This window comes from Aquarana catesbeiana, linkage group LG10 (assembly GCF_042186555.1).
Source record: "Aquarana catesbeiana isolate 2022-GZ linkage group LG10, ASM4218655v1, whole genome shotgun sequence".
NCBI classification, from domain to species: Eukaryota; Metazoa; Chordata; class Amphibia; order Anura; family Ranidae; genus Aquarana; species Aquarana catesbeiana.
In genome coordinates this window covers 243881358-243895391 of record NC_133333.1, presented here as the reverse complement: position 1 = coordinate 243895391, position 14034 = coordinate 243881358, and the positions used below count along the sequence as shown (strand labels likewise).

The 14034-nt window shown below is 44.9% G+C and overlaps 1 protein-coding gene across 3 annotated transcripts in view; it reads left to right on the top strand.

Moving 5' to 3' along the window:
- The first annotated feature begins 7000 nt into the window (after positions 1-7000).
- EI24 (EI24 autophagy associated transmembrane protein) overlaps positions 7001-14034 on the top strand; it is a 31731-nt gene continuing 24697 nt past the window's right edge. The window contains exons 1-2 of one of the 3 annotated variants that reach the window (XM_073603561.1): positions 7001-7141; positions 12354-12510. In XM_073603561.1, coding sequence (XP_073459662.1) covers positions 12469-12510 — 42 coding nt within the window. In that variant the 5' untranslated portion in view covers positions 7001-7141; positions 12354-12468. Of the gene's footprint in view, positions 7358-12353; positions 12511-14034 lie in introns of all 3 variants that reach the window. The other 2 variants (XM_073603562.1, XM_073603563.1) reach the window with 2 other exon arrangements.

The following is a 14034-nucleotide window of genomic DNA, read 5'->3' as shown; positions in this document are numbered from 1 at the left end:
CAGAAGGGATGTCAGCCAAGCAAGTCTTTTAACAGGAATGCAGGAGATAGTCTCTGTGATGTTGACCAAGGCGAAGGCAGAGATCCTATGGACTGGACGGCTTAAGTAGGCAGGACTGACGAGCAGGATATCATCAACAGGTGAGTCACTGTGGAGAGATAGGAGCTGGCAATTAGCCGACAGCTGAGCAGCCAGCTCAGAGAAGGAAGGGCTGAGCCCAGCCCTGACAGCACAATAGCTGACGGAAGATATTTTTGTGTCAGATAGTGCCCCGCGCTGGCGAGGCGCGTTCTTGTCGGTGAGGGGCGGATTTGTACATGTTGGGGGCGGATTATTAAATGATGGGCGGTGCTGCAAAACACATATTTTTCTGCTATTCTTCCTGGACTCTTGCAGGGCGTGTTTAGCCAACTGAAGGGGCGGGTTTTTCTGAAGAGAAAAAAATGTGTTTAGCAGCACTGCCCATCATTTAATAATCCGCCCCCATCATGTACAAATCCGCCCCTCGCCGACATGAACACGCCTCGCCAGCGCGGGGCACAATCTGACACAAAAATTTCTTCCGCTGGCTGTTGTGCGCAGGCGCCGTCTCAACGGCTGATCGTGAAATCAGCTGTTGTGCTGCTCCCTACGGCGCATGCGCCGTTCGTCCCGGGCACTTCTCGATAGCGGGCACTATCCGATAGAACAACGGCTTCCTTCCTCTCCTCTCCCGCCAGCTGAGGGGGACCTGTCAGGATGGAGAGCGGAGGAAGGGGCTGAGTAAATAAGTTCTTAACCGACCCCTTTCTTTTCTGCATTGGACACAGTGAGTGAGATCGCTCCTGTGATTACTATGTTTACTTCAGTTTATGAATGGAGAGGAGCCTCTGTCTCCTCTCTATTCATCTTCAGTGCAGCTGAGGCTGCTGAGAAAGGGACTGAGGAATCTGTGTCCTCAGTTCTTTCTCTGTCTCAATGGGGAGATGTCAGGGGTCTGTTTAGACCCCTGAAATCTCACCAAAGCCCCCCAAAAAAATAAAAAAAAATAAAATTGTAAAAAAATTCTAAATAAATTAAAATGTAAAAAAATTTAAAAAAAATTAAAATGTAAAAAAAAAAAAAAAAATTTAAAAAACTACTGGCACCACTCCCCCCTGCCCTACCAACACTGTCCACAGCCTCAACACCTTCTCCCCAAAAATTGTGAAAAAAAAATGAAAAACAAATAAAATTGTACAAAAAAAATCAATACTTAAAAATAAAAAAAACTACTGACATCATCCACTGCCACATACCCCCCACGCTGCAACCCCGATCTTGGTAAAGAGACAATGACTCGGCTCTTTACCCATGTGATCAGCTGTGTCCAGTCACGTGGAAACAAGGAAATGCCGTTTATGGCCTCTCCTCGCCTCACACCGACAAAGTGTGAGAAGAGGAGAGCCAATCAGCAGCATCTCCTCACAGGGGAGTCCTGTACAGATCATCAGGGCTCTGATCATCAGTGCAGCCCCAACAGTGCCCAGCAATGATGCTAGTCAGTGTCCATCGCTGATGCTAATCTGTGCCCATCAGTGATGACAATCTGTGCCCATCAGTAATGCCAGTCAGTGCTGCCTTTCAGTGCCACCCATCAGTGCCACCCATCAGTGTCCTTTAGTGCTGCCTATCCGTGCTGTCTATCAGTGCCAGCTATCAGTGCCCATCAGTGCCACCTATCAGTAATCATCAGTGCTGCATATTACTGCCTCCTCATCAGTGCCCTTCAGTGCCCTCTCATCAGTGCCCATTAGTGCAGCCTATCAGTGCCCATCGGTGCAGCAGTTTATCACATAAGTGAAGGAGAAAAAAAATTATTTTTGCAAATCTTTCGGTCTTTTTTCGACTTTTTAGCAAAAAATAAAAAACCCAGTCAATAAAAACCCAAAAGAAATCTCTATGTGAAAAAATGATACAAATTTTCATATGGGTACAGTGTTGCATGACTGCGCAATTTTTTCTTTTTCTTTTTTCTTTTTTATTAAATGTTCCTCTTTTTAACCCCTTGTTAACCCTTACTCTAATCAGCTTTAATTAACTCCTTATTCTCCTCCATTTAATTAATATTTGCCTGCTGATTTTTTTTTTTTTTTTTTTGTTTACTTATATTTTATAAACTTTTAATAATTAAAATGTGTTTTTTCTTTGCTTTGTTTGTTAATATTTTTACACCTTTAACATATATTTACACGTTTCACATTGAAAAAAGCGCAAAATGTAAAAAAAAAAAAAAAAACTAATAAAAAATGGTTTAACCACTTCAGCCCCGGAAGGATTTACCCCCTTCCTGACCAGAGCACTTTTTGCGATTCGGCACTGCGTTGCTTTAACTGACAATTGCGCGGTCGTGCGACGTTGCACCGAAACAAAATTGACGTCCTTTTTTTCTCACAAATAGAGCTTTCTTTTGGTGGTATTTAATCACCTCTGCGATTTTTTTTTTTTGCGCTATAAACAAAAAAATAGCGACAATTTTGAAAAAAAAAGCAATATTTTTTACTTTTTGCTATAATAAATATCCCCAAAAAATATATGAAAACAACAATTTTTTTCCTCACTTTAGGCCGATATGTATTCTTCTACATATTTGTGCTAAAAAAAAAAAAAAAAGAATCGCAATAAGCGTATATTGATTGGTTTGCGCAAAAGTTATAGCGTCTACAAAATAGAGATAGATTTATGGCATTTTATTATTAATTTTTTTTTTATTAGTAATGGCGGCGATCTGCGATTTTTTTTTTTATCGTGACTGCGACATTATGGCGGACACATCGGACACTTTTGATACTATTTTGGAAACCATTGTCATTTATACAGCGATCAGTGCTATAAAAATGCACTGATTACTGTGTAAATGACACTGGCAGGGAAGGGGTTAAACACTAGGGGGGCGATCAAGGGGTTAAGTGTGTCCTAGGGAGTGATTCTATCTGTGAGGGGGATGGGCTACCTAGGACATCACAGCGATCACTGCTCCTGATCGCAGGTAGCAGTAGATCTCTGTCCTGTCATGTCATTAGGCAGAACGGGGAAATGCCTGGTTTACATAGGTTCCGTATCCGTATCCGTTCTTCCGCTCCGTGACACGATCACGGGACACCGGCGGACAATCGAGTCCACGGGTCCGGCGGGCATGGTAACGGAGCGCGCGGCGGGTGCGCACGCGCGTGCCCACAATGCCGCGTCTTAAAGGTGACGTACCTGTATGCCCTTTTGCCCGCTCGTGCCTTTCTGCCCACGTAGATCGCCGTGCGGCGGTCGGGAAGGGGTTGTTTCGTAAATAACTTTTCAGTGCTTTGTACCATTGCTGACAGCTGAAGTGTAAACAAAACAGTTGGGTTAGGTATTGGTAGTTGGTATCGGCGGGTATTGAAAAAAAAAAAAAAAGTATCAGTACTCGTTGTAAAAGAAATGGTATTAGTGCATCCCTAAGATTACTTTCAGACTGGGGCGGGTGGGCGTCGGCGGTAAAGCGGCGCTATTTTTAGTGCTGTTTTAACAGCGTTATTCGGCCGCTAGCGGGGTGGTTTCGGTAATTGGTATCGGAGGGTATTGAAAAAAAAAAAAAAAAGTATCAGTACTCGGTGCATCCCTAAGATTACTTTCAGACTGGGGCGGGTGGGCGTCGGCGGTAAAGCGGCGTTATTTTTAGTGCCGTTTTAGCGGCACTATTTTTAGTGCCGTTTTAACAGCGTTTTAACCCCCGCTAGCGGCCGAAAAAGGGTTAAAACCGCCGGGAAAGCGTGCTGACGGTTTGGCGGCGCTGCCCCATGGATTTCAATCTGCACGTGTTGCTCCTTTCAGACCTCAACAGTTATTATTTCTTTCTTTATGTGGATCTCAAATTTGGCTGCAATCTGGCGCCCCCTGTAGTCCAATGATCATAACAACCAAATTCTGTGTGTTAACATTGGAGGAGCAATCGCTCTCCAGTGGCAAATAAATTGTGTTTTACTCAAAGCAAGCACTGCTTTGTATCATTATATACCATTTTGCATAACAGACCTTCGTTTTTAGCCAGATCACATTATATCTATAGGAAAAAAAAGAAAAAATGAGCTCACACGCTGCACCATCTGGTAGATTTGTTCAATCCACATCCATGAAGACGCACTGGAAATGACATTAGTGACAATACTATTTCTACCTCCCTCTAATGCATGTTATTATTATGGGCTTTTCCCACAATGCACTCTGCTCTCCCATTCACAGACCTTGCGCTGGTTGCGCAGGTTCTTGCAGTTTCCATAGTGACACAGATCCAGCATTCCCCCCCGGGTGTGAAATGGTCTTGAGTGGAAGGAGAAATGTAAAAATGCTTTAAAATGATTTATAAATAGAACCATCAAAAGAAAAAAAAAAGAAAAATAACAGGAAAATAGACTCTTACATGTTGGAGGGAATATCAGGAGCAGGATGGCGGTAGCGGAGGGGTGGAGTAGCGGAGTAGCGGAGGGGAGGAATGAAGCGTTCTGTGCTTGTTAATTAATCATCAGCTCCTGATAATTAGGTGTTCTATTGGCTGACGTACGCTCACATATCATTGCATACACCACCTGTTTGTAATGCAATACAGTGCCTTGAAAAAGTATTCATACCCCGTGAAATTTTCCACATTTTGTCATGTTACAACCAAAAACGTAAATGTATTTTATTGGGATTTTATGTGATAGACCAACACAAAGTGGCACATAATTGTGAAGTGGAAGGAAAATTTAAAATGGTTTTCCAATTTTTTTTTTTACAAATAAATATGTGAAAAGTGTGGGGTGCATTTGTATTCAGCCCCCTTTACTCTGATACCCCCAACTAAAATCTAGTGGAACCAATTATCTTCAGAAGTCACCTAATTAGTAAATAGAGTCCACCTGTGTGTAATGTAATCTCAGTATAAATACAGCTGTTCTGTGAAGCCCTCAGGCGTTTGTTAGAGAACCTTAGTGAACAAACCGCATCATCAAGGCCAAGGAACTAAGACCCCTTTCACACTGGGGCGGGAGGTGCGTCGGCGGTAAAGGGCCGCTATTATTAGCGGCCCTTTACCGTCGTTTTAGCGGTGGCATTCGGCCGCTTTTCCTCACAGTTAACCCCTTGATCGCCCACTAGTGTTAACCTCTTCCCTGCCAGTGTCATCTATACAGTAATCGATGCATTTTTATAGCACTGATCAATGTAATAATGTCACTGGTCCCCAAAAAGTATCATTGCCAGGAGGGCGTCCATGGACGTCCTCCCGAGCAAGCACTGTCTGCGCGTTCCTGCTGGTCGGGCGCGGAGCGCTCTGTGATCACTGAGTCTATGAGACTCGACTGATCACAGATCGTAGTAAGGAGTCGATCCTGACCCCTCACCACATGATCAGCTGTCAGCCAATGACAGCGTGAGGGGATCACCGGCTTCTGTTAGAGGGACATCGGTCCCTCACACAAAAAGCTGCGGCTGCATTTTCTGTGCCCACCAGTGTAAGCTGCCAGTGCCCACTGTGCCACATATCAGAACCCACCAGTGCCACCCATTAATGCCCACCAGTACTGCCAATCAATGCCCATCATTGTCTAATAATCAGTGCCACAGATCAGTGCTGCCTATCAGTGTCACCTACCAGTGCCCATCAGTGCCACCCATCAGTGATCATCAGTGCCCATCAGTGCCATCTATCGGTGCCGCTTATCAGTGCCACCCATCAGTGATCATCAGTGCCCTTCAGTGCCACCTATCAATGCCACCCATCAGTACCACCTCTCAGTGCCGCCTCATCAGTGCTTATCAGTGCCCATTAGTGCTGCCTTATCAGTGCCTATCAGTGCCCATCAATGCCATCTATCAGTGCCGCTTATCAGTGCCACCCATCAGTGATCATCAGTGCCACCTATCAGTGCCCTTCAGTTCCACCTATCAATGCCACCCATCAGTAGCACCTCTCAGTGCCGCCTCATCAGTGCCGCTTATCAGTGCCACCTATCAGTGCCCTTCAGTGCCACCTATCAGTGCCAACCATCAGTACCACCTATCAGTGCCACCTTATCAGTGCCGCCTATCAGTGCCCATTAGTGCCGCCTTATCAGTGCCGCCTCATCAGTGTACATCAATGAAGGAGAAAAATTACCTGCTTGCAAAATTTTATAACAAACTTTGAAACAGTTTTGTTTTTTTTTCAAAATTTTCTGTCCTTCTTTGTTTTATTTAACAAAAAATAAACATCCCAGCAGCGATTAAATTCCACCAAAAGAAAGCTTTATCTGTGTGACGAAAATGATAAAAATGTCATATGTGTACAGTGTTGTATGACCGCGCAATCGTCATTCAAAGTGCGACAGCGCTGAAAGCTGATAATTGTCCTGGGCAGGAAGGGGGTGAAAGTGCCCGGTATTGAAGCGGTTAACTGGGAAAATCTTTGGGTCCTTAAGTGGTTGAAGTGTATTCTCTCCAAAGAAAATTGCGTTTGAAAAACCACTGCGCAATTACCGTGTGACATAAGAAATTGCAACGACCGCCATTTTATTCCCTGGGGTCTCTGCTAAAAATAATTATAATGTTTGGGGTTCTAAGTAATTTTCTAGCAAAAAAAATAGGAATTTAAACTTGTAAACAAGAAGTGTGAGAGAAAATACCTGTCCTAAGAGGTTTTACAAAACAAAACAAAAAAAAAGGTTTTTGCCTTCAGTAGTACATAAAATGTTTCTGATTGACTTGACATTGCTTTAGAATTTTGAAATAAAAAAAAAAGAAACGACAAATATCGTCTGAAACTACGAATGACCGTCACCATAGGTAACCCTCCGTCACAATAAGTAACCCTCCGTCACCATGGAAACCACAGGAGTAAAACTGGGGGGGTGGGGCTTAACACCTCCACCTTTTGAGTCAGCGAGCAGGTAAAACTGGAGGGGCGGGGCTTAGCGTCTCCTCCTTCCCCGCCAGTAAGCCACCTCCAGAGGTAGAACGAAGTGGGAGGAGCTCAGTGTGACCCCTCCCCTCCTCGCTCGCACAGACTTCGTTGCCCGACCTGCCCCGCGCGCCCCCAGGACTCCAACTCCCGGCATGCCCTGCGCTCTCGGACATGCGCAGTGCGGGCGGGGCCCGGCTGTTGTGTTAGGATTGGAGCCGGAGGTTACTGCAGGTGAGCTGTGTTGTTGTTGATGGTGTTCGGTTTCCTCCAGCTGTCCTGGTGGGCGAATGCCGGGGAAGGGGGAACAGCCTTCGGGCTGGGAAGGTTCGTCCCCGGTGATCTGGGAGGCCCAGCAGCACCATGTCAGCCCAGCCTTCCCAATAATTGTCCATAATAATGTGTATCTATAGAGGGCTGACCTCAGCTGGGTGTCCCCGGAAGTGACATGTAAACAATGTGTGCTTTGGGGTCGTGGTCTGGTTTCTGTTGTTTTTGGGTTTGATTTTAGTTGTTTTTGTGTGTCTTTAATTGTGTTTGTTTTGTGTTTACAGTTTTTTTTTCTGCCATTGTGTTGGTATGTTAGTCTTGTTGTATTATGTGTGTGTTCTACTTTTTTATTGTTTGTTTTCAGTGTTGTGGTATTTCTGTCATTGTGTGTTATCGTATTGTGTGTGTTTGTGTTGTCGTATTGTGTGTATTGTCGTATTTTGTGTGTGTTTGTTATCGTATTATGTGTGTGTGTGTTTGTCGTATTGTGTGTTGTTGTATTTTTAGGTGTGTGTATTGTCGTATTGTGTGTGTGTGTTTTGTATTGTGTGTGTGTGTGTGTGTGTGTGTTAGAGCTGCACGATTCTGGCCAAAATGAGAATCACGATTTTTTTGCTTAGGATAAAAAGATCACTATTCTCGCGACGTAAAATCTTTCACATTATACAAAAAAAAAAAAAAAAATTGGCTAACTTTACTGGTTAGATTTTTTTTTTTTTTTATTATTCATTAAAGTAATTTTTTCCCAAAAAATTGCATTTGAAAGACCGCTGCGCAAATACAGCGTGACATAAAATATTGCAACAACCACCATTTTATTCTCTAGGGTGTCTACTAAAAAAATATATATGTTTGGGGGTTCTAAGTAATATTTTCTAGCAAAAAAAAAAAAAAAAAATGATTTTAACTTGAAACCAACAAATGTCAGAAAAAGGTTTAGTGTTTAAGTGGTTAAACTTTTTTCACTTACACAGGAAGTCCATTGACAAATTGTTACAATGTTTATACTTAAGTTCAACTGATAAAGAATGTTGTGATTCTTGGCGGACTGCCCGGGTTTTTCTCTTCCTTTCTTGAGGGCTGTTGGCTTCAGAAGAGCAGAGAGAATTTTTTGCATAGAAAGAATTGTGAAACACTTTAGTCAAGATCACGATAATGATTCTTGACGATTAATTGTGCAGCATTAGTGTGTGTGTGTTCTTATTATGTGTGTGTTATCGTAGTGTGTGTGTGTGTGTCGTATTATGTGTTTTTGTGTTGTCGTATTATGTATATTTGTTGTATTTTAGGTGTTTGTCGTATTATGTGTATTTGTCGTATTGTGTGTTGTCGTATTGTGTGTTGTCGTATTGTGTTTTCATATTATTTGTGTGTATTTGTTGTCGTATTGTGTGTGTTTGTGTTGTAGTATTATGTGTGTAAAGTTGCTCCCTGTTTTTTGTTGTGTGTATTCACTTTGTTTTTTATTCTCTTGAAGCTCTGTGGTATTGGACGTGTTGTGTACTTTGTGTGTTTTTTGTTTGTTTTTCTGGTTATCTCCTGGACATGTGTTGTGTTGGCTGTATAAATTATGATGTTTTATGCTGGTGTTTTTTTATTTTTTTTATCTGTGTATCTCCCCCCCCCCCCCCCCCCCCCCCGCAGCTCACCTCTTTGTTTAGATTAGCGGTCAGCCACATCATCCTCACCCTGCAGCCTTCCTCTTTCTTTATTCCAGTGAGCTGTGGATCGGGTCTTTCCCGCCCCACTCAGTCCATCTCTTTGTTTACATGCACTGCAGGCCAGCGTATTCCTTCCTCTTTGTTTTATGTAAGCTGCAGGCCAGGTCATTCCCGCCCACTCCGCGTCTTTGTTTACATGTGCTACGTGCCGCTTCATTCCCGCCCACTCCGCCTCTTTGTTTACATGTGCTACGTGCCGCTTCATTCCCTCCCACTCCGCCTCTTTGTTTACATGTGCTACGTGCCGCTTCATTCCCTCCCACTCCGCCTCTTTGTTTACATGTGCTACGTGCCACTTCATTCCCGCCCACTCCGCCTCTTTGTTTACATGTGCCATGTGCCGCTTCATTCCCGCCCACTCCGCCTCTTTGTTTACATGTGCCATGTGCCGCTTCATTCCCTCCCACTCCGCCTCTTTGTTTACATGTGCTATGTGCCGCTTCATTCCCGCCCACTCCGCCTCTTTGTTTACATGTTCCATGTGCCGCTTCATTCCCGCCCTGCAGCCCACCAAGTTTATTACTCCAGTGAGATGTCATTTCCACCCCAGTGCTCACCTCTTTGTTTAGATTAGCGGCCAGACAATAATTGTCACCCCCACAGCCTTCCTCTTTATTTTAATGGGCCGCAACCTAGGTCATTCCTGCCCCATGGTCCACCTCTTTGTTTACATTTGCTACATACTGGTTCATTCCCACCCTGCAGCCCAATTGCTCTAATGACTTGTGGAATGGCTTATTCCCAGCCCACCGCTCACCTCTTTGTTTACATTAGCTGCCAGCCAATCTTTCTCGCCCCGCAGCCTTCCTCTTTTATTCCAGAAAGCTGTGGGCCGGGTCATTCCTGACCCACAGTCCACCTCTTTGTTTACGTGTGCTACGTGCTGGTTCATTCCCTCCCTGTAGACCAATTACTCCAATGACTTGTGAGATGGATTATTCCCACCCCACCACTCACATTTGTTTACATTAGTGGCCAGCCAATCATTCTTGTCCCGCAGCTGTCCTCTTTATTCCAGTGAGCTACAGGCCAAGGAACTCCAGTCTCGCAATCTGCCCCTTTGTTTACATGCACTGCGAGCTAAGTCATTCCCGCCTCTTTGCTTATGTGAGCTACTGGCTGGGTCGATTCCATCCCACAGTCTGCCTCTTTGTTTGTGTGCTATGTGCCCGTTCATTTTTGTCCTGCAGCCCGCCTCCCCCTTTTTTTTTTTTTTTTTTTTGTTACTCAAGTGAGCTGCATGCCGCTGCTGCATGGGTCCTACCCGCCCCGTAGCAGAAAACCAGAAACGGGCTGCAAGGTGAGAGTGACCCTGCCAGTAGTACATGCAAACAAAGAGGCAGACTGTGAGACGGGAATGACCCAGTACTCAACACACGTAAACAAAGGGGCACACATGGGAGGAAAATGACCTGTTTTTCAGGACACATAAACAGAGGCACCCTGTGGGACAGTAACTACCCAGTACTCGGCACACGTAAACAAAGAGGCAAACGGTGGGGTGGTAATGACCCAGTACTCGGCACACCGTGGGAGGGAAACGACCCAGTACTCAACACACGTGAACAAAGAGGCACACTGGAAGAGGGAAATGACCCGTTATTCGGCACACGTAAACAGAGAGGCAGACTGTGAGATGGTAATGACCCAGTAGTCTGCACCCGTAAACAAAGAGGCAGACTGAGACTGCAGTGACCCAGTACTCAACAAACTTAAACAAAGGGGCACACCGTGGGAGGAAAGTGACCTGTTTTTCGGCACAAGTAAACAGAGGCACCCTGTGGGACAGTAATTACCCAGTACTCGGCACACGTAAACAAAGAGGCAAACAGTGGGACGGTAATGACCCAGTACTCGGCACACGTAAACAAAGGGGCGCACCGTGGGAGGGAAACGACCGTTATTCGGCACACGTAAACAGAGAGGCAGACTGTGGGATGGTAATGACCCAGTACTCAACACACATAAACAAAGAGGCACACCATGGGAGGAAAAGGCCCCGTTATTTGGCACACGTAAACAAAGAGGCAAAGTTTGGGACGGTAATGACCCAGTACTTGGCACACGTAAACAAAGAGGCAAGCGGTGGGAGGGTAATGACCCAGTACTCGGCACATGTAAACAAAGGGACCCATTGCGGGAGGGAAATGACCCAGTACTCAACACACGTAAACAAAGAGGCACACCATGGGAGGAAAATGACCCTTTATTCGGCACACGTAAACAGAGGAAGACTGTGGGATGGTAATGACCCAGTACTCGGCACCCGTAAACAAAGAGGCACACTGTGGGAGGGGAATGACCCGTTATTCGGCACCCGTAAACAAAGAGGCACACTGTGGGAGGGAAATTACCCGTTATTCGGTACACGTAAACAAAGAGGCACACTGTGGGAGGGAAATGACCCAGTACTCGGCACCCATAAACAAAGAGGCAAACAGTGGGACGGTAATGACTGTTATTCGGCACACGTAAACAGAGAGGCAGACTGTGGGATGGTAATGACCCAGTAGTCTGCACTAGTAAACAAAGAGGCACACTGTGGGAGGGAAATGACCCAGTACTCGGCACCCGTAAACAAAGAGGCACACTGTGGGACAGGAATGATCTGTAAAATGAGAGCGTGAGTTCAGAATTTGGCTAAAGATGAATTCAGAGGATGCCCAACCTCACCTCCTAGTTGCATCAGAATGCAATTTAATGGAGTTGTAATAGAATATTTGGGCGCACACTTTGGTAACCCGAACAGATGTCAGATTGGGAGCAGCAGCTGTGCCTGTGCAGCCGCTGAGTTTAAATTGACCTGTAGGGAACACCTATCCTGTAGACCTAAACAAGCATTAAAATCCCTGCAGCACAGGAGCAGCCAACCTACAAGGGAGGATTTCTCCTTTCCCTGGAGATTTAAAAACACGAGGCCGCTGGAAAGGTAGGTATAGAGCAGGGATATGCGATTAGCAACTAAAAGTCCCATCATGCCTCTGGGTGTCATGCTCGTGGCTGTCGGAGTCTTGCTATGCCTCATGGGAATTGTAGTTCTGCGACAGCTGGAGGTCCTCTATTTGCATATCCTTGGTATAGAGCATCTATTGACACAACAGTGGGACTCGGCTCCAACCTCCTCACTGGCTGTGACTGACAGCAGCAGGAGCCAATGGCTTCTGCTGTTGTCTCTAAGACAATGAGGAGAGAGAGAGCCTTTGCTCTAGCGCACATTGCTGGATCGAGATCAGGCTCAGGTATGTATAAATGGGGGGGGGAGCTGCACCCAGAAATACATAGACTACTTTAGGGTAAAAAACCTTCTGCCTTTAGAACCACTTATCATTTTCTTTTAAATAATGAATACCGTTTTTTTAGGGGCATTTCTCCTTTTTTGTTTTGAATTTCTGTAAATAAATGATCTTGGATCTTGATGCTCTAATACTTTTCTTATTCCTTTCTCTCTTCTCCAGGCCCAGGGGTGTGCAAGCTTCCCCCTCCCCCCCAGGATGATCTCTTGTGGGCCTCTAAGTTTCCTTTATCCCTTCAGCTGATAGTCAAGCAACAGATGTGGTACATAGGTGGAAAATGGCCGACAGCTTGAAAATCTTCCTCCAGGACCTCGTCCGGGTACGCTAAACATCTGCATGACAGAGAATGAGCTTTGATTGTGGATATTTGTCTGTGCTGTTGATATGTGTAGGATGAACTAGTTACACCAGTATGGACAGATGCAAACATTCCTGATTGTAGGCGGAGTCTATTGCCGCGGTGTTCGCTCAGTCTTGGCACTCTGATATTCCCCAGGAGTTAATGGACTTGTCACGGTAGAATTGTTAACCCCTAGACCGCCATAAATCTGTTTTCACTTTGTTGTCATGTGATCTTCAGCCAATGGCTTGGGACCTACAGTCCCGTGAAAAAGTATTCATATCTCTTGAAATTTTCCACATTTTGTCATGTTGCAACCAAAAACAGAAATGTCTTTTATTGGGTTTTCATGTGATAGACCAACACAAAGTGGCACATAATTGTGAAGTGGAAGGAAAAAGATAAATGGTTTTCAAAATTTTTTAAAAACAAATATGTGAAAAGTGTGGGGGGTACATTTGTATTCAGCCCCCTTTACTCCGATACCCCTAACTAAAATCTAGTGGAACCAATTGCCTTCAGAAGTCACCTAATTAGCAAATAGGAGGTGAGTGTATAGGAGCGCCCAATGTACAATAGATGTGAATATAAAAAACGCTTTATTTGAGAGTACAGATGATAGAAATAAAGCTAACGCATTTTGGGGGCCAGAGCACTCCCCCTTCCGCAGGGCTGCTGCTAAATATTATTGGAAAAGATCCCGATGGTTTGTCTGTATCAGATCTATGATTTTCCGGATGTCAGCTGGAGCTTGGGAGGCAGCACTGAGGGAAACTGATGCCCAGAGTTAGTTAATAAATAGAGTCCACCTGTGTGTAATTTAATCTCTGTATAAATACAGATTTTTTGTAAAGCCCTCAGAGGTTTGTTAGAGAACCTTAGTGAACAAACAGCATCATGAAGGCCAAGGAACACACCAGACAGGTCAGGGATAAAGTTGTGGAGAAGTTTAAAGCAGGGTTAGGTTATAAAAAAAAATCCCAAGCTTTGAACATCTCACGGAGCTCTGTTCAATCCATCATCCGAAAATGGAAAGAGTATGGCACAACTGCAAATCTACCAAGACATGGCCGTCCACCTAAACTGACCGGCCGGGCAAGGAGAACATTCATCAGAGAAGAGCCAAGAGGTCCATGGTAACTCTGGAGGAGCTGCAGAGATCCACAGCTCAGGTGGGAGAATCTGTCCACAGGACAACTATTAGTCGTGTTCTCCACAAATCTGTCCTTTATGGAAGAGTGGCAAGAAGAAAGACATTGTTGAAAGAAAGCCATAAGAAGTCCTGTTTGCAGTTTGCGATAAGCCATGTGGAGGACACAGCAAACATGTGGAAGAAGGTGCTCTGGTCAGATGAGACCAAAATTGAACTTTTTGGCCCTAAATGCAAAACGCTGTGTGGGGGGAAACTAACACTGCACATCACCCTGAAAACACCATCCACACTGTGAAACATGGTGGTGGCAGCATCATGTGGTGGGGATGCTTTTCTTCAGCAGGGACAGT